The sequence below is a fragment of the Maniola jurtina genome, chromosome 10, assembly GCF_905333055.1.
Source record: "Maniola jurtina chromosome 10, ilManJurt1.1, whole genome shotgun sequence".
Classification (NCBI taxonomy): Eukaryota; Metazoa; Arthropoda; class Insecta; order Lepidoptera; family Nymphalidae; genus Maniola; species Maniola jurtina.
The window spans coordinates 8,199,739-8,219,728 of NC_060038.1; the positions used below are offsets into that span (position 1 = coordinate 8,199,739).

The following is a 19,990-nucleotide window of genomic DNA, read 5'->3' on the forward strand; positions in this document are numbered from 1 at the left end:
ATAAATTTAGCCTTCATTAATTACTGAAGTTAAAATATAAGCATCGTTGGTTAACAGGGCTCTCTCCGTCACTCGCTTCATACAATCGTAGTTCCAATTTCATTTGAATATTAAGCAACCAAAGTCCATGAAATTTTGCAGACATATTCTAGAAACTAATATCTGTGTCTGTGGTGTTTTAGATTTTTCTAAAAATATGTAGTTTTAAAATTACAGGGGCTCAAAGATTTGTATGTAAATTTTTAAGACCGCGTAACTTTGAAACCGAATATTTTCGCAGAAATCTGGAAAACCACAGACATAGATATTAGTTTCTAGAATATGTCTGCAAAATTTCATGGACTTTGGTTGCTTACTATTCAAATGAAATTGGAACTACGTTTGTATGAAACGAGTGACGGAGAGACCCCTCTTAAACAGACCGTATCTGTTGGATTCACGTTGATGTCCTGCGATAAATTACGAACCCTCGTCCACAATGGGCATAAAAGTCGAAACGTCAGTTCGAACGCTAACTAGGGAATCAAAGCGGGTCAAACGGTTAAATATCTTGATTCGATTTTAATTATTATAATAATATTCACCTCAATTATATCTATCACAAATCATTTTTTACGTACTCTAATCATCGTTCACATCGTTATTGTGCTATTAATGCCGCAGTGTTGGATTTTCAACGCTCGACTGTGAATCTACTAAGTGGATTGTGTGGTGTAGTTCATTTAACACTTTGTAGATTTATGCATATTTTTTTTCGTTTTGCAGTCAAATTTTTCCCAAGTTTATTAGTAGAATAAGAGTTTTGGAATAATGAGAATTGAGAATGGATCAGGATCAGTACAATAGTAGATACATAGTATATTTTTATAAATTCAGCTAAAAATGACATCATAAAAAGTAACTTATTGTACCATACTTTCGAGAAGTCTATTTTGTCAAGTTACCTATTAGTCATGTCATTAGTGCTATCGAAAGTACATTCCAGCGTGATTACGTTTGGAATGTCAAAGGAAATTAGGGAGCTTTCAAGTTAACTAAAATCATAACCCTTCCTTTCGGCTTTGCCGTAGTCGGGTAAAAAAGTAACACCGTCGTTGAGGTAAATCCATCATTTTCTATAGATACTAAGTAGTTAGAGTTCTGTACCCGAAGGGTGCCAACGGGATACTATTACTAAGCCTCCGATGTCCGTCCGTCCATCCGTCCGTCTGTATTTAAGAAATCTTTGAAAAGAGCAACCTCCGAGTTTCTTGCTGGTTCTTCTCGCTAGGAAACGCATTCCGAACCAGTGGTAGATGCTTTTGACGATTCAAAAGTACTTGTAAAAGTCTGATTGAATAAAAATATTTTGAATTTGAATTCGTCTTATGAACTGTATGTAATACAACAAGTAGGCAGAGATCTGAAATTTTGACAGAATGAGAATTTCTAACTATTTAACCGTATTTTTTGGATTGTTGCGGTTATTAATAATATGCGGTTATTTATAATAATATAATTCATAAACATAATAATATAGTTGTAATGAGTCATGGAAATAAACGAGAGGGAATAAAAAATAATGTACAACTCTTGATCGAGTCATATTATGAAGAATGTAGCGCATATTGTGGTAGCTACCACCTACCACCAATTATAATATGATCAATGGCCCTCACCAATAAGGAATAAAACCCAGTGAGAGAGAGATAAAGACATGAGCAATTTGTTTGAACTTTGTTTTAATCATCAAACTATCATTACCTTGCGAGTAGACATTTTACAACATGATAACGAAATGGCTTTCCTCCAAGGCTAGGTCATTAAAAGATTAGAAATTCAGCCATGTAAAACTGAAATGTGGTTAATAGCTGAGCGAGATATCGATTTGGTCGAGACAATAAAGGCCACTGCACTGAGATTGGTCGTCGTTACAATATATTAATGGGAATAGCGGTTCGAGTTCGTGTTCCAGCTCAAGGTACCGAGGTACTTGAGGGAACTGATCCTTATAAAGGTGCAATATTGGACTGAATAGTGGTTTGCCGGGTTTGCCACTAACTCCAACTTAAAGTTTAGTGAAATCATTATGTATGTATCGAGAAAACTTCTTCTGAATCATGAATTATTTTCTTAGTGAACACCTATGAAAAGATCAACTATGGAAAGTTTTACTCAAGTATTTTTGAACAAACCGCGTTGCGTACTGTCGATAAAGAATACCTCTCACGCCGAACCAAATCAAGAAACACAGCAGAATGTCTTCGAAGAGTGTGAGGAACTAATTTGATCTAGTTCCCCCTTAGCCATTTATTTCACTATCGGACTGCGAGGCATCGTAAAGGTCTACAACCCTACATAGTCGGCATTCCACGGACTCGTTCGAAATTGGTCTCAGGCAGACAACCATAATATAATATTTTAATTCCAATAGAGTTCCGTTTTTCTTTTTGAGTACGAAATACATCTAAAATTCTAATGAAAAGCATGGGCCTTGCTTGAGTAACTATTATTGTAAGCTTGAGAACCAATAACAAATACGGCTAAAGACTTTCCAATGTCAATTTTTTAAATGAAACTTCTTAACATTTAAATTGACTCATTCCACCTCGGAGCAATTTAGTTCGTAGCCCTGCTCGAAAATGGTCCCTGCGGCTTGTAATAGGTTTCTTAAAGGGAAATAGAGTTAAACAGGCGGATTGACTTAATTGCATAAACGTTAATTTAATATTGCCAATATACCTATAATAATTCAATTCCACTGTACGGCTTTTGTTTTGTTTTAAATATGACTAGGTATTTATTTAAAAAAAAACCGTAATCATCTCGTTTAAAGAGTTGAATACTTATCAACTTTTCAAGTACAGTCCACAATCGATATTTAATGATTAGAAGTTGACCACGACTTCCTCCGCACGGATTTAGGTCTTTAAAACTCATGTTAGGTAGGTAACTCTTTGATTTTTCAAGACAAAAATTAGTATTCTATGTCCGTCTCCAGCATGGAAGCTATCTCTGTACTAGTTAGATGATGCCTGCAACTTCGTAGATTTAAGCAAGATTTAAGTTTTTAAAGATCCTTTGATTTTTCGGGACCAAAAGTACCGTATGGCTATCCGCTTTGCAGGATGCAAGCTATCTCTGTACAAAACTTCAAAATCGAGTCGTGAAAAGCTAGTAGACACACTGACACACTTTTGCATAATCTATTAAGTCCTTATAATAAAATTTACAATAATACTATGGATAACATTACCGGTCGTGCGTCAATTTGGCCTTGGCCCAGCCTGAACATTTATCTACCTACTAAGGCCCAGAACATACAGACAGATTGCAATAAAGCTGAGTCTTGCTGATAACAACTTAAACTCAGTCTTATGAAGGCTGAAATACGGTTAAATTGGAGTACAATACAACATAATATAAAATCAAAACCTGGAGTGATTCAAAGGTCCGCGTGCAGAGTGCCGCTGCCACCGTTCTGCCAAAATGAATAAAGAGGTAGTTTGTATCATGAAGGATGCCGCGCCTCAGCTCTACTCTGCCGATGTGTGTTGCACCTAACTGTTATCCTTATCATTTGAAAATTAGGTAACTAAAAAGTTACTTAACAGTAGTTAATGACAAATTATATTTGTTACCAACAAGTGCTTTGTTTCTAACCCATGACAAAGTGAATGAACCTTGTAGTATTTAAATTGAAACGCTGATATTTCATGAACATTCTTAAACGTGTATTTGACAGGATACAAGCTAGTCGTATGACGGACATATCACGGGAAAATATACAATATTTTCAATTTGTCTGTCAAAATGTCTGTAATTGACGACTTTTATGTGTTCGGTGAGAAAAATGTTATGGTGCCAGTACATTTGAATTTTGGCAAATATGTGCTAGATCGCCTGCGACAAATGGAAGACAGAGTTGCATTGGTAAGTAAAAGTAGTTATACTTAAGTTACCTAAAAAATTCCACGATGTAATTTCAAGCTTACTCTCCCAAAGGAGATTGATGAAATAGACTAACGAATAACCCGTCGTTAATAACGGCTTTTAAATATATAATATGTTATTAATGAATAGAATGAACGAATTATATAATAGATTTGGTATTCAAATAGTTTCTATGTAAATCTGGTGTAAAAATAGTTATTTGTTCAACAAGATAGCAAAATTCATTTTTGCTGCGAGTGCCTAGTTTGAACTCCCAGCGGGCGAAGGATTTTAAGGTAGAATCCTGAGTGTAGCGAGGGGTTCAAAGGCACAAGAAACAAAAATTTTGCTATCGTGTGATAATTATTTATTGAAACACTAAGATATTTTTATATTCATGTATATTACATGTTTATATGATAAAACCAGTTTCTGAGTAGATCTTCACACTTTTAACAAATTTCCAATCGTTAAATAATTCAAAGGCTTTCAAGTATTTTTCACGCCACTTTTCCGGAACAAAGTTTAATTCAGCGTTAGACACTGATTCCTTTAATAACCGATGGTTTAAAATTATCACTAGAATCACTAATTTTCTTATTTTTAAAACTTTTATAACAATTATCTACAAAGAAATTAGATAGGTATGTTTTTATTAAGCTTTAGACCTCATAGACAATTTTTCTTTTGTTTTTCCGCCATTTTTTATTCCTTTTTAATCTGCGTTCAGAATTGTGTCAATCATAAAATGAAATATATTAATTAATTAATTTTAATTTTCTTTAATGTTTCATGTTGTGTTACAGAATTATAAAGTCTAAAACACATTTTAACATAAAGTAATTATTTTAAATAATAAAATTGAGAGTTAAAAAAATTGTCGAAATAAAATGTATGGGGTATGCGGTATGCAATATTATATACACAGATTATATACAACATTTCCGAACGTTTCTTGTGAGCGTTCTAAAAAAAAACACTTTTTCTCACTCCAGTGAGCAAAATTGAGTTTTGCTCACTGGTTTCAGGCAGCAAAGGCGCCCTGTTTGAGCTAGAGAGGTGAAAAGAATATTTTACTTTTACTTTGCTTTACCTACTTGTGTATCAACCTCAGATGGCATAATTTAGTTAAGTTGATAAGAAAGTCGATTTAACTATCGATACTATGATATAATAAAAATGCAAAAGTGTGTCTTTCTGTCTACCTATCAGTCTGTTATTTTTTCATAGCCTATTTGTTTTTGCGATTGTAATGGGATACCTACAGCTGAAATCTTGGGGACTGACACTGAGTACTTTTTTCCTGAAAATGAAAGAGTTCTCACGAGTTCATTAAAAAACCCTGGTCGAGCATACGGCAGGACTTCGTAGCCATGCTGATGCATTTACAGTTCTTATAATTCATTTTTAAAATGGCTGTGACACTCAGACTGACGGACTGGTCGAAACTACAAGGGTTTTTTTGTATTATTATGGAACCCCTTATTAATATAGTACGGTCTCAAAACACGAATTAAAACAAAACCCCAAGTTCACAAAAATATTTTTTTCCTCAAACTGTGGACCACTTAATTTTACAAAACAAGGTAAATATGTCGTTCTTTCAAGTCGTTTAAAGAATTGAGCCATAGCGATGTATATTTGGATCTCAATCCAAACCCACAACACAAAATGGTTGGCTCAACCAACAGACATAATAATTATAGACAAAGGTACCCTATAGACAATATCGATAGATTATTTCACAATTGCGCTAACTACACACGACGAACTACTAACGATTATACAGGAGAGCTATTTAAAGTTCAGATAGGACTAGCACTAGATCATTTCAATATCTATAGTTTAGCTCAGGTTATAACTTTCGACCAGATGATAAACTGCATTGAAATGATCTTTGTACTATTTTTGTGCTAGTCCTTTTAAATAGCTCTCCTGTAAAATCTTCAATTGTGTAGTTATTGTGAACTAAACCATCGATAACAAATAGTGTGGATGGGATGGGACAGAAACAGATAGGGGCTACGTGATGACGGATGGTGCAACAATAATTTCATAGAAAACAATTCCGTTACACAATGGGGTCCGATAACAGGGCATTGCACAGCGGCGTTTTTATCAGCTTATCACAACACACCGCGACCTCTTGTTCCTCTCATTCAAATGAAGAATAATGTGTTTATCGGGCTATCGGCAATAATTACGAAATTGGGAGCTTTTGAGTATCTGACCGTCCTATCGTAAAGAATGATCAGAATTGGGGTGTCGGATAATCAAAAAGAACCATCCGTCGCAACGTCTTTAATTGCGTTAGTCAGTGGAAAATTCCCCGATTAGCGGGCAACAGGAACCTTGCGTGGGTTGACCCGCGGAGTTTTTTTAAAAGAGGAAAATTTCCATGAAACGGACAAACAGTATTGATTTCAATAAGTTTTAAACTAAATTTTCACAGCTTTTATATGATTTTGGATGTTTTCACTGAAGAAATTCAGTAGATTTTTTTAAAAACAGGTTTTGCTACTAAACCTGGGAAAATTGCTGTTTGTTCGGCAGCTTTAGTTGGAAAGTGCAGCGAGTAAGCTTCTGATTTAGGATTTATTTCTGCGTTATAATAAAAACGTACCTACTATAATAAAGATTGATATTGCCACAGATAAATGCAACTACAGGAGAGGAGCTGACTATCAGACAAATACTTCAATATTCCGTCAATCTGGCCACTTCACTTACGAAGTTAGGGATTGGAAAAGGTGACGTAATTGCAATAGGTACAGAAAAACGCAATGCGTTTATGCCAACTGTGCTAGGCGTTATATTTACTGGAGCTACATGCACTCCATATGACGTAGATAGTGGTAAAGGTAAGAGTTTAAAATTAGTTCGAGTTTTTATTATTCGATGTCCTTTGTCGATAAGTCAGCCCTTAAGACTATGATCTCACTTACTTGGTTACCACTAAGTAATCTAACATGGAAGCGGGTAGGAAGGGCTAGGTTAGATCATCGTAATGGAACGCACAATCGATTCACAATTGGCGGCATTTCTTCACCAATGAGGTAGTAACTAGCTACGACTAAAGCATTCTACTCACGACACTGCGGCATAGCTGATTTAGGAGGCAGCTAGATTGGAGCAATCTAGGTTGGTCCCTACACATGTGTCTGCTGCTCAGTGCTCATATTTGCTCCTGCCGGCCGATTTAGGAGGTGATCTAGGATCCGGCCTAGAATGACCCATCACAAGACTTGTTTAGGAGGAAATCTAGGACCCTCTCCACTTTTTCACTCTAGAACAGCCCTGCCTGCTTTAAACTTAGACCAAACCAGACCATACAAAATTTTGAAATAAAAAATCAAAGGACAGTGATTAATATTATAATAGTATAATATAAGTGAATAATATTAACAAAAATAATTTAGTAACCTAATTTTTGCTACATTTACATTTGTTTTGTTTTTCAGCCGTGTTTCGACACAAATTGTCTGTAGCCAAACCAACGCGCTTTATTTGCTCTAAACTCTTCTGGGAGCGATACGAAGAAGTGTTAAATTCCTGTGGCTCTATAAAATCTTATTTTGCGCTGGACGGCTTTCCACAAAACGCAATTACAGTGCAATCGCTAGTTGCAAAGGATATTGATATTGAAAGATTTGAACCAGCGAGAGTGGTCGGACAAGTGGATACTGCATGGATATTGTACTCATCCGGGACAACGGGGCTGCCAAAAGGCGTTCGTCTTACACATCTGAATTGTATTATGAGCAGTCTGCCGGACAAGTAATACAATTATATTTATTTCACGTCCTATTTATGTCATCACTAGCCGATGCCCGCGACTTCGCCCGCGTGCATTTATGTTTTAGCCTATGTGCTAATCCAGAATATTATCTATCTCCATTCTCAATTTCAGCCAAATCCGTCTAGTAGTTTTTGCGTGAAGGAATAACAAACACACACACACACACACACACACACACACACACATACAAACTTTTCGCCTTTATAATATTAGTGTGATAGTGTGATAGTGTGATCATCGATCAACCCATTGCCGGCTCAGTACTGAGCTGTCTCTCTTCAGAATAAGAAAGGTTTGGCCACAGTCTATCAGGCTAGCCAAGTGTGGATTGGCAGACTTCACACGCCTTTGAGAGTATTATTTAGAACTCTCTGGCATGCAAGTTCCCTCACGATGTTTGCTTTCGCCGTTAAAACAAGTGATATTTAATCGCTTAAAAGTTAGAGACATATTTATGTAATTGGAATTTTTATATTCCAACCTTCTTGAAAGTATGTATACAGTGTAAAATCGTATCAAAATCGGATCATTGTTTTTAGGGTTCCGTACCTCAAAAGGAAAAACGGAACCCTTAGAGGATCACTTTATTTTATTTTATTTTATTTAATAGGAAGCCAACGGTATACAAAGAAAAGAACTTTGTTGTCTGTTTGTCTGTCTGTCCGTCCGTCCGTCCGTCCGTCCGTCCGTCCGTCCGTCCGTCCGTCCGTCCGTCCATCCGTCAGATATTTATTTTATTTTTATGTATGAACCCTCAGTGCGCGAGTCTGACTCGCACTTGGCCGGTTTTTGAATACAGAACCTTCTTTCCAACACTAACTTCTCCTTTCACCAAAGGTTGCCTGGTGGAGATTGCTCTAAGCAATAAGTAAGGCTGCCTTTTCACACAATTGTTTTTTTCTGTTTCTTCCTTTTGTGCTGTGTTCCTTTTCATTTTTTTGTGTGCAATAAATATTTTATCTATCTCTCTATCTTCTTTTTTGAAATGGTTAGCAAAAGTACCTACCGAAGAATAATGCTTCAATTTCGAGGTTTATTTTGGTAATAAACATCCATTATAATATTTCAGTTACAAGGATGAGTGGAATATACAGACAGCTTTTATTTTTGGGGAATGGTATCATAACTACGATACCTTTATGACATATAGATTACTATTCTCTGGCAAGAAAGTGGTATATGTTAATGATGTAACTATTCTAAACATGTTGGAATGTATAGAAAAATACCAGGTCAGTAAACGATAAACAATAATATATTATTATAGTAGGTAGGTATATAAGAGAAACCTAATACGCAATATATGATTTTTTGAAATTTAAAGAATAGGTTAAATATGAAATTGTACTTTGTACTAACTTTGCATGCCTGATTATGTAAGGAGAAACACTTTTACTTACATAACTACTTAATAACATCTTATTGTAAAAAATGTTTCTGCCAACTAAGAATCTTGATTCTTGAATCTAATAAAATACTTTTTTAGGTGAATATAGCTATGATTCTGCCGTATCTGCTCAACCTTATAAATAAAGAAGAAAATTTAGAAAAGTATAATTTAGATTCTCTGAAAATGATATACTCACGATCAACTCTACTTCACAAAGATACTATTGAACAAGTAAAGAAAAGGTCAGTTTTTATGAGATACAAAATTAATTAGGCTTTTTTAGGGATTAGTTAGGTATAACAGGCGCCTAAGCGCGTGTCCAGTGCGCTGTGTTTCAAGTGGTTACTAAAATTAAAATACCGATGACAGCGCTTGATGTTATCCGTTCTAATAGAATTTCATGTACAATTTTAGTAACCGAAACCTTCGAAACCTCCGAAACCTTGCCCGAAACCCAGCGTACCTACCTACTGCAGGATATATACCTACGCTTCATGCGCATGTTAAACTTAGTCTCTTAGATTATAAATATTGTATGAATTTCTTGATTTTGTTTAGACTGCCTAAGCTACAAAACATTTTGCAAGGCTATGGGATGACTGAATGTGGAGAACCGACTTCAGAAATTTGGGCAGATGAGGGTCCGAGAGCAGGAAGTATTGGTAAGGCGACACCGGGGATTATCATTAAAGTAAGTCATAAACAGGTTATTATAAAAAAATAATAGTACATATATCGTGATAATGAGCGGTAAATAGGCTTATTATAGTATAAACGAGTTCACGTTTGACCATCGTCGTGTCGTAATAAAGTGAGTTTGTTATTAACATAACGCTCGTTTATCGTTATCGTGAGAAAACAGGTAAACAAACTAGCAAACGGAAAGAAAACAAACACAGTTCATAATAATTCCATTTTTTTATTTTTTTAGAACCCCAAAAAAGAAAAGAAATACATATAGGTAAGGCTCAGGTAGGGTTCGGGCTTCCAAACGTCAACTCGTTTTCTCGCCTTGTATCATCATAGTGAAGCTATACTCATTAATTTTATTATCGTAGAGTAATATCAAGAACTATTGCATCAATTTCTCTCGTTAATTTTCAAGTATCAAATAAGCATATTGTGGTTATATAAACGTATGACGCACGCCTTTAAAAACCAAAAAAAATTGGTAATAATTTTATTTTCAATATATTTTATTAAGTTAAAGTGAAATCCAACTGGCTCATAGATATTAATAATTATTAAATCAAATATTAATAATAATAATATCTCTTTTAGATTGTGGATCTAAAAACCAACAAGACACTAGGCCCAAACCAAAAAGGAGAAATTCGATTATCAGGTCCAATGTTTATGAAGGAATATATAGAAATTGACCCTTCTACATATCTGGATGAAGAAGACTTTTTCAAAACTGGTGATGTAGGATACTATGACGATGACAAGTATTTCTATATCGTCGACAGAATAAAGGATATAATTAATTTTGAAGGACATAAGGTCAGTGTAGGATATCATGTTCTTGTTATATCTTGCTGTTTTACGAATACTACTTCTGAATTACTATAAAAATATAGGCGTGAATACAGGAAAAGTTTGTTGTTTTAAATGTGCAATCATTGTGTGTGAGATAATTTCCCAGTTATATGCAGTTACATATTATACTTTCTACTTTATCTAAACTCATAATATCTTAAAATCTTGGTAAATAACTTTTTAGTAACATTTTTTGTAAGCTTTTGTTGATTTTGCAAGTAAAAGATTGTTCGGTTTCGTTGCTGCTTTCAGAATTCCAGGTTGTCCTTTTTTTCTGATTGTTTTTTGTAAGCAGTCAGGTTTAATCCATCTTCATCATCATCATCTCAATCATCAGACATTAATTTACAGAACAGTTCTTTGGTCACGTCTGTTTTAAAAGAATAATTTAGGAAATTTTCAAAAATCCACTCGAACGTAGTTTTTGTTCATTGGTTGGAAAATTTACTACAAATGCATCAAAAGGTTCTTGAAGCCGCTGTTATTAGAAAACCACACCCTGTTAGTGGAGAAATCCCATTGGCATTTATAGTACTGAAGCCAGGTTCAGATGTTACTACTCTTCTACTTACCTGGATGACGAAGACATAAACTAGTGATGTGGGATACTATGATGATGACAAGTATTTCTATAATATCATCGACAGAATAAAAGATATAATAATTTGTAAAGGGAGAAAGGTATAATTGTAAATAATAAAAAAAATAAGGTTACAATATTATCACAAACAAAACAAACTTTAATAACATTGTTAATTTCAAAGAAACAAAAAAATGATTGCGCATTTAAAGCAATCGACTTTTTCACCTTTAATTTTTTTATGGCAATTAATAAGTAGTGTTGTACAAGAAAACTATCGTGACTCGTGAATGATATTTATACAAAAATATTCAAACAACTCACACTCACGTTTTCTTAAGCCGTTTTATAAGCCACTCATACATTTACATATCTTTATCAATAGATTGCCCCAATACAACTGGAAAATTTATTACAAATGCATCAAAATGTTCTCGAAGCCGCTGTTATTGGAAAACCAGACCCTGTTAGTGGAGAACTCCCAATGGCGTTTGTAGTACTGAAGCCAGGTACAAATATCACAGAGCAAGAGTTGGTGGATTATATAGCCGCAGAGGTAAGTTATATAGGCTCTGGAGTGTGGAGCTGAAGTGGCCATAGGCAGGGCATATAGTTCGAAAAACCCATAGATGTTGGGGTTCATGGTGCTGTAATGGCGACTTCGCAACGGAAGACTCCCAATAGATGGACAGACGACATCAAACGAGTCGCAAAAAGTCGGCGGATTCAGGGGGTGCAAGACCATGGCGTGCGGAAGTTCCTGAGATTTACACCCAGCAGTGGACCTCTATGTCAGTTGATGATGATGATGATGAAACCCCAATAGCTTTTATGACCCAACCCAGAACTTGAACGACGTCGTGACTATTCGTATTGTAACAACATAATTTTTACTTAAAGTATCTTAGAATTGATGGCATTTGTGCTTTTCAGGTGCCCGAATATATGCAACTAACTGGTGGAGTGAAGCTTATTGACAAACTGCCTAGAAGTCCCAGAGGAAAGATTTTACGCCGAGAATTAAGAGAAATGTTAAATTAATTCTTTTATTAAGTAATGTTTTATTTTGGCTGTCGTCCGTATATTATTGTTAGCATACCTAATTAAAACTTTACTAAAATGCTCATTGTTTTGTTGATAAGTACTAAAAACCTTGCAGATACACAGAAAATAATTACAGCTCAATTTGAGTTTTGTAAAAATAATATTAAGTGATAATTAATTATTTATTTTTATCTTTTTTAGGGTTCCGTACCTCAAAAAGAAAACGGAACCCTTATTGGATCACTTTGTTGTCTGTCTGTCTGTCTGTCTGTCTGTCAAGAAACCTATAGGGTTCTTCCCGTTGACCTAGAATCATGAAATTTGGCAGGTAGGTAGGTCTTATAGCACAATAACAGGAATTACAGAAATAAATCTGAAAACCGCGAATTTGTGGTTAAATCATTCAAAAAAAAATGTGTTTCAATTTTCAAAGTAAGATAACTATACCAAGTGGGGTATCATATGAAAGGGTTTTACCTGTACATTCTAAAACAGATTTTTATTTATTTTTATGTATAATAGTTTTTTTGATTTATCGTGCAAAATGTTGGAAAAAATACTCGAGTACGGAACCCTCAGTGCGCGAGTCTGACTCGCACTTGGCAGGTTTTTTATTAAGTATCTAAACCCTCCATTTTCATGTCGTAGGTAGATTTTGGCTATCTAAAATTCTTGTGGTGCTCAAGCTCAGAGTCACTCAGCGGGTGTTGGAATGAGCTATACCTACTAGGAATCTCTCTACGTGGTCAAATCAGAATGAAGAGATGTGTTGGAGAACCAGAGTAACCGACATAGCTCAACGAAGCTGAAGTGGCAATGTGCAGGGCATATTTGGAGGACAGACATCATCAAATGAGCCGCAGGCAGCCGCTGGATTCAGGCGGCGGCGCAAGACCGCGGTGGATGGCGGCGCGACTTGGCGTGTGGGGGTCTATCGGTTGAAGATGATGATGATAAATTTTATCCAAAAATATAAATTTCTGTACGTTAATGCAATGCAAACTAAAAGTCACTCAGTGCGCTATGGAGCAAGCTATGTTGGGTTATTACTCTCAGGGATAAAATCCGGAACGAGGAAATTCGCAGGAGAACAAAAGCGACCGACATAGCTCAAAGGATAAGCAAGCTGAAGTGGCAATGGGCAGGCCATGTCTGTCGCACAATCGACGGCCGTTGGGGCAGACGTGTTCTGGAGTGGAGACCGCGTACCGGTAAGCGCAGTGTGGGACGACCTCTAGCCCGCTGGACCGATGACCCGAAGAAGGTAGCGGGGAGCGGGTGGATGAGGAAGGCGGAGGACGGTGTTTGGTGGCGCGCTCTTGGAAAGGCCAGCAGTGGACGCTTACAGGCTGATGGATTGGATTGGATTGAAAAAATAAAAATATTGATATAGTTTTATTTAAGCATTATGATAATTAACAATTTTATAAAATAAACTAAAATCTAAATTACAACTAAAAAATAATAATAAAAATAGGTATATTCTGTTCTTTTCACGCCATAATAACTGAACTGATTTGGCTGTATGGAATGGAGATAGCTTATACTCTGATTAAGCAGGCTACTTTTTCCTAGAAAATCCTAAACTTCCTGTGGTATGTCAAAAAACCTATATGCACGCGGACGATGTCGCGGGCATCAACTAGTAATTGATTGTTATAAATGCGAAAGTTTGGATATTTAGATGTTTATTAGTCCTTCAAGTCACAGTAAATCAATTGATCCGGCTGGGAGTGGAGATAGCTTATATCCACAATTAGCACATAGGCTGCAATTTATCTCAGAATTTTCAAAGTTCTCACAGAAATATGTATCTATAACCGAATTCCACGTGGGTGAACTATGGATAATTAGCTTGCACCTCGGAGACGTAATAAATAGGCTACTTTTTATCCCGGACAGTCAAAGAGTTAGTGAATGATTTTAAAAAACCTATATCCACGCGGGTGAAACCGCGTGCATTAACTTATACACGATTATGCGACAAAACTTTATTACCCGACTACGGCAAAGCCGAAAAGAAGGGTTATGATTTTAGCAGTCTATGTATGTATGTATGTATGTATGTATGTATGTATGTATGTATGTATGTATGTGTGTATGTTTGTATCCAGATTCTATGTGTTCCACCTTAGCGCCTAAACTACTGGGCCGATTATGATGAATGAGGTGTCAATCGATTCGTTGTAAAGGCCCGGGTGACATAGGCTATATTTTATACGAAAAAAATCGGCCAGACATTAAAAAAGTAAGGGTTTTAAATTTTTTTTAATTGCTATTGTGTCGGGTGGGGTCTCCAACGAAAGAGGAGAAAATTTTGAGTTCATAAATATAAATATAGTTATACTAGCCGATGCCCGCGACTTCGCCCGCGTGGATTTAGGTTTTTCGAAATCCCGTGGGAACTCTTTGATTTTCCGGGATAAAAAGTAGCCTATGTGCTAATCCAGGATATTATCTATCTTCATTCCAAATTTCAGCCAAATCCGTCTAGTAGTTTTTGCGTGAAGGAGTAACAAACATACACACACACACACACACACACACACACACACATACAAACTTTCGCCTTTATAATATTATAGTGTGATTAAAATATACCAAGCGACAGAAACCCCATTTTATTATAATTATTATTTCTCATACAGCGCCACCTATTCGCCACCACGGCGTTTGTATTGAATCTTACTCAAGACGATGATAGCACTAAGCACCTATCTTGTTTCTTTCTTTTTAGTTTATTTTACTTGTACCAAGTCGGGTTCAAGTTGTCTCATTTTTTCCGTAGTCGGGTTAAAGTTTTTTTAACTTTTATTATCAACATATGAACATATGAACTTTCTGGTAAGTTAGAACCTTATCTATATTTTGTTAATTGCAACAGTTGTTTTTAATTGCTGATTGGGATTAACAATAATATAATTATTACAGTCTGTTCAGTGACATAGTTCTTTGGAACTCACTTCCTGAAAATATCAGAGAGAACTGCCGCTCAGTACATTCATTCAAATACAGAGTGAAGCTGTATTACCTATCATTACAATAGAGTATTTTATTATATTTTATATATATTATATTTATTCGTATTTGACATATTATATCATGCATAAGTATATATATATATTTATTATTATATTATTATTGTATGTAAGTATTTTATTTTGGTATTTATTGGAAGACATTTGTGTAACTATTATTATTGTGTAGCACTTGTATTAACCATTTTATAAGTCTAGTACCATGGGACCTATTCCACGTATTAATGCACCTTACTCACAACCTGCACGGGGAAGCTGGAAGAAATCTCTGTTTAGAGATAAGCATTTCCTATGTATATTGTATATAGATTAATTTATCATAACTTTGTAACTACAATTTTGGTACATGAAAAATAAATATATATATAAATATATAGTGTCGGTACACCCACAGGCGCTCTTTTTATTTAGCTTTTATTTATTTTTACTGTTTGTTACGTAAATGTAGTACTATTCTAAAAATAAAATAGAATTCTATTGTACCTTATGGTTTTTGTAATAAAATACGAATACCCTGCTTGTAGACCTCTCTGGCGCAGTGGTTTTATTAGTGGGAGATCCCGGGTTCGATTCTCGCACATATTTGTAATTTTATAATTTCTAAATCTCTGGTCTGGTGGGATACTTTGGCTGGCTAGTTACCACCCTGCCGGCAAAGCCGCCGCCAAAAGATTTAGCATTTCGATGGGATGCGGAACCAAAGGGAGATGGGTTTAATAAAAACTACCATAGCCCTTCCAGGTTTGCCCGGTTCCACCTTAGACTGCATCGTCACTTACCACCAGATGAGATTGCAGTCAAGGGCTAACTCGTATCTGAATTTAAAAAAAAACACACTAATATTATGAAAGTGAAATTTTGTATGTGTGTGTTTTATATGGGTATATCTATGTGTGTAATGTGTATGTTCGTTATTCTTTTATGCAAAAACTGTTGGTCTTAATATAAAGACTACTTTCAATACCGGAAAATGAAAGATTTCCCGTGGGATTAAAAAAATTATATCCACGCCAACAAAGACGCTTGTATCATCTAGTAATAATAATTAATAATCTCAAGTTAGGTAGCTAAGAGAATTTTTATGAATAGTATGAGTAGGTAGATGCAAAATTCCCATGCGGGTGTACACCCGACGCGGTTCCGGTTGATGTCGCGGCAGCGCCTTTGATAAATTTATGACACGTGGCGAGCGCCGCGAAGTAAAGACGACCGTATGTAAGCGAACACACTTTAAAAGCATGGATAATGTAAGATAATGACTTTAAAAGATAAATATGTTAATTGGTACAAGATAGTTAATGTCATTGCAGATAAAAAGTAATTATCTTCGAAACAAGATTCAAAAAACAAATCATTTGTGAGGCAAATTTTGAACTTTCACATCTAAAATAAAATAGCTATATTTTTACTTCAAGATGTCACTTCAAAATTGCTATGGGTATATATATGGTGATCAAAATAGACAAGTTCCAGTACATTTGAATTTTGGTAAATATATGTTAGAACGGCTGCGACAAATGGGAGACAAAGTAGCACTGGTAAATTATATTTTCATAATATTTCATCCTCAATAATTTTTTGGTGCCTCGACAGTTTTTTTGGTAACATTTACTTAACAATAATTTTCTACAGGTAAATGCTATGACTGGAGAAGAATTGACGTACAGAAATTTCGCACAGTATTCTGTCAATCTGGCCACTTCATTATCAAAGTTAGGTATTGGCAAAGGTGATGTCGTTGCAATAGGCTCAGAAGAATGCAATGTATTAGTGCCTACAATCCTCAGTATTATACTTACTGGGGCTACATGTACACCTTATGAATTACCTAGTGGAAAAGGTATTTTCAAATATTATATAAAATTAATGTTTTTCTTTCTGTCTGTAACCTATGCTTTCGCAAATCATATTATTTCGTCCGATTGAGTTGTTGTTGGGAATTGCGGAAAGATTTCTGTCAATACCATAATATTGTCAATGTACAGGAGGTACCTAGTTTGCAATAGAAATCAAAATATATTTAATGCAATTTTTAAGCTTATTCACATAAGAAAGACATCCTTCTTTGTTGCATTATTTTAAGTACGTTATTAGGTTTTAATAATTCAAGTTTTATTTTGCAGCTGTACTTAGACATAAATTATCACTAGCAAAACCAACGCACTTCATATGTTCTAAACTATTTTGGGACCAGTATGAAACAGTCTTAGCGTCTTGCGACTCTATCCAATTTTATATCACATTAAATGATGGCCCACCAAATGCTATAACAACACAATCGTTAATTTCGAAGGATGTTGATATAGAGAGCTATGAACCAGCTAAAGTACTTGGACAAGTGGACGTAGCGTATATATTATATTCATCCGGAACGACGGGTTTGCAAAAAGGCATTCGGATAACGCATCTGAACTGTATTGTGAATAGTCTACCAGATAAGTAAATATTTAGTTTCAATTAAATTGGCCTAATATTCCAACATGAGTTAAAAACTTACTTCGTAATAAATATAATATTTATCTGGGTTTGCATATGGATTTTTTATACCCTCGAAGCTGCAACGGCTGGATGGACTTTAATCAATGAGGTGTCTAAACCATGCGATTTATTTATGAGGGCCATAAAATACAAAATCGCGATGGCTAGACGAAAAATAATTGTTTTGTTATGCAAGGCTGCAAAGTTGCTATTTTGGCGAGAGAGTTTGTATTGAATTCCGAGCTAGCGAAGGACTGGACTACGAGTAAAGCGAGTTCGAGTGGTTCAAAATAGAATCTTAAGCGTAGCGAAGAATTCAAAGGCACGAGCGCAAATAAAGCAGCCGTGCAAAACCTACAACTTTTCATCTCACTACAGTGAGGAAAACGCTAGATGCAAGATTACAACAAAATTTATATCCAGCGCCGTATGGGCCAAGAGGCGCAAATATGAAACCCAATGGGAGCTTCAAATTTGTACCTTTTGGCGTGGAGACCTTGGGGCCGTGGGGCCTCGAGCTCTTTTTGAGGAAATTTCGAAAAGGGTTATCGAGTCAACCGGGGACCTGAGAGTTGGCAGCTACCTTGGACAAAAAGCCTTGGCCATCCAAAAGAGTCATGCTGCCAGCATCTTGGGTACAATACCTCGCTGCGGTTGTCTCAATGAGGTTTTAGATTCAAATTAGTTCATTTAAGTTTTTTATTTAATTATTGTTGTTTTTATTTTTAATTTAGGTGTAAGTTTATTTTATTAAAAAAAAAACTATTATGTTGATGTCAAGTTCAAATAAATATTTCTTAACCGTTAAAAAAAAAAACAAAATTTTGAATAAAGATTTTTTTTCGGGTGCGTTCAGAATTGTGGTATTTTTTGATACTTAGAAAGAAAAAGTTAGTTACACCAGTAAACCATAACTCGTCACGTTCGAATTTGAAATGACTTTTCCACGCTAGTGGTTAAAATGGACTTTTGCACGCAGATTTCGAAGGAAAAACAAAACCTTTCCGAGTTAGTGAGATGAAAATGCTATTTTGTGAAAGTATTTATATTTTTCAGATTCTTCAACGAGAGTATACAAACAGTTTTCATGTTTGGAAAATGGTATCATAATTACGATAACTTCTTTTTTTATAAATATCTATCCATTGGAAAGAAAGTGGTTTATGTGGCAGATAAAAAAATTTACAAAGTATTGGAATGCATAGAAAAATATCAGGTCAGTTATAATGAAAAGAGATTCTGTTGTATATCTACATATATAGGTTAATGTCGTTCATTATTTTTTAGGTTGATATAGCAATGCTTATACCGTTCCTGATTAATCTAATGATCAAAGAAGAAAGCTTGGAAAAATATAATTTAGATTCACTAAAATTTATTTATTCACGAGGTTCACTTCTTCATACAAAGACCATCGAAAAAATTAAACAAAGGTTTGTTTCCACAGCTTATTTCACTATCAAAAAGAAGGTCTTGATATTTGTTGCTCGAAGGCACATTCCGACCATGATCGTAATTTGACTGTTTGTTTTAAGATGCACAACGCTTCGGTGTACTTACGCCATTCATCAATACTATCGTCAGCTGATCTCGAGTTGAGACTTTATTCAATTAAACTTTTACAATGACTTCTAAATCGTCAAATGCATATCCATGATATAAAAGCCTATAACTACAAAGTTTTTCAGATTGCCTAAATTGCAAAACGTTTTGCAAGGCTATGGAATGACGGAATGTGGAGAACCTGCTTCAGATATTTGGGCAACTGAGGGCCCTAGACCAGGAAGTACGGGTATGGCAGCTGCAGGTGTTATTTTCAAAGTAACTATCATACCAGTTACTAGTAATTTAAATAATACTAGATTATGCCTGTGACTTAGCCCTAATTCGCATGAGCTTTAAAAAAGCGTTGCGTTAATACAAAATGCGTGCAACGCTTTTTTTACGCTCGTGCGAATTAACAGGCCTCACCCTTAGGGCTTAATCCGCGTAGACAACTTTGCCTATGTGTGTTAATTCACAGTACAAACTATCTTCATTCCAAATTTCAGCCAAATCGGTTCAGCCATTGTGGCGTGAAAGTTTGATAAACATGCACACATCCATATTTTCACATTAATATAATATTACTAGCGACGCGCTAGACAAGCTTATTACAATTTTACGTATGGATCTCTAATTTTTTTTAATAAAATATACCTGTTATTTAT

At 35.3% G+C, this 19,990-nt stretch overlaps 2 protein-coding genes and 1 long non-coding RNA gene across 5 annotated transcripts in view; 2 read left to right on the forward strand and 1 right to left on the reverse strand.

Moving 5' to 3' along the window:
* Positions 1 to 7,079, reverse strand: LOC123869162. The gene is made up of 3 exons (XR_006796820.1): positions 7,000 to 7,079; positions 6,434 to 6,438; positions 1 to 11 (listed from the first exon to the last, which is right to left on the reverse strand). It is a non-coding gene; the product is annotated as an uncharacterized LOC123869162 (long non-coding RNA).
* The window catches only part of LOC123869155 (4-coumarate--CoA ligase 1-like), a 25,606-nt gene continuing 9,059 nt past the window's right edge, over positions 3,444 to 19,990 (forward strand). Inside the window, exons 1-9 of one of the 2 annotated variants that reach the window (XM_045911920.1) lie at positions 3,444 to 3,912; positions 6,566 to 6,773; positions 7,374 to 7,689; positions 8,781 to 8,943; positions 9,198 to 9,343; positions 9,660 to 9,792; positions 10,383 to 10,604; positions 11,606 to 11,776; positions 12,154 to 12,341. In XM_045911920.1, coding sequence (XP_045767876.1) covers positions 3,793 to 3,912; positions 6,566 to 6,773; positions 7,374 to 7,689; positions 8,781 to 8,943; positions 9,198 to 9,343; positions 9,660 to 9,792; positions 10,383 to 10,604; positions 11,606 to 11,776; positions 12,154 to 12,261 — 1,587 coding nt within the window. In that variant the 5' untranslated portion in view covers positions 3,444 to 3,792 and the 3' untranslated portion in view covers positions 12,262 to 12,341. Of the gene's footprint in view, positions 3,913 to 6,565; positions 6,774 to 7,373; positions 7,690 to 8,780; positions 8,944 to 9,197; positions 9,344 to 9,659; positions 9,793 to 10,382; positions 10,605 to 11,605; positions 11,777 to 12,153; positions 12,342 to 19,990 lie in introns of those variants that run through there. The other variant, XM_045911918.1, reaches the window with a different exon arrangement.
* LOC123869156 (luciferin 4-monooxygenase-like) overlaps positions 16,634 to 19,990 on the forward strand; it is a 5,332-nt gene continuing 1,975 nt past the window's right edge. For both annotated transcript variants that reach the window (XM_045911923.1, XM_045911921.1), the window contains exons 1-6: positions 16,634 to 16,840; positions 16,935 to 17,142; positions 17,426 to 17,741; positions 18,837 to 18,996; positions 19,068 to 19,213; positions 19,469 to 19,601. In XM_045911923.1, coding sequence (XP_045767879.1) covers positions 16,718 to 16,840; positions 16,935 to 17,142; positions 17,426 to 17,741; positions 18,837 to 18,996; positions 19,068 to 19,213; positions 19,469 to 19,601 — 1,086 coding nt within the window. In that variant the 5' untranslated portion in view covers positions 16,634 to 16,717. The remainder of the gene's footprint in view (positions 16,841 to 16,934; positions 17,143 to 17,425; positions 17,742 to 18,836; positions 18,997 to 19,067; positions 19,214 to 19,468; positions 19,602 to 19,990) is intronic.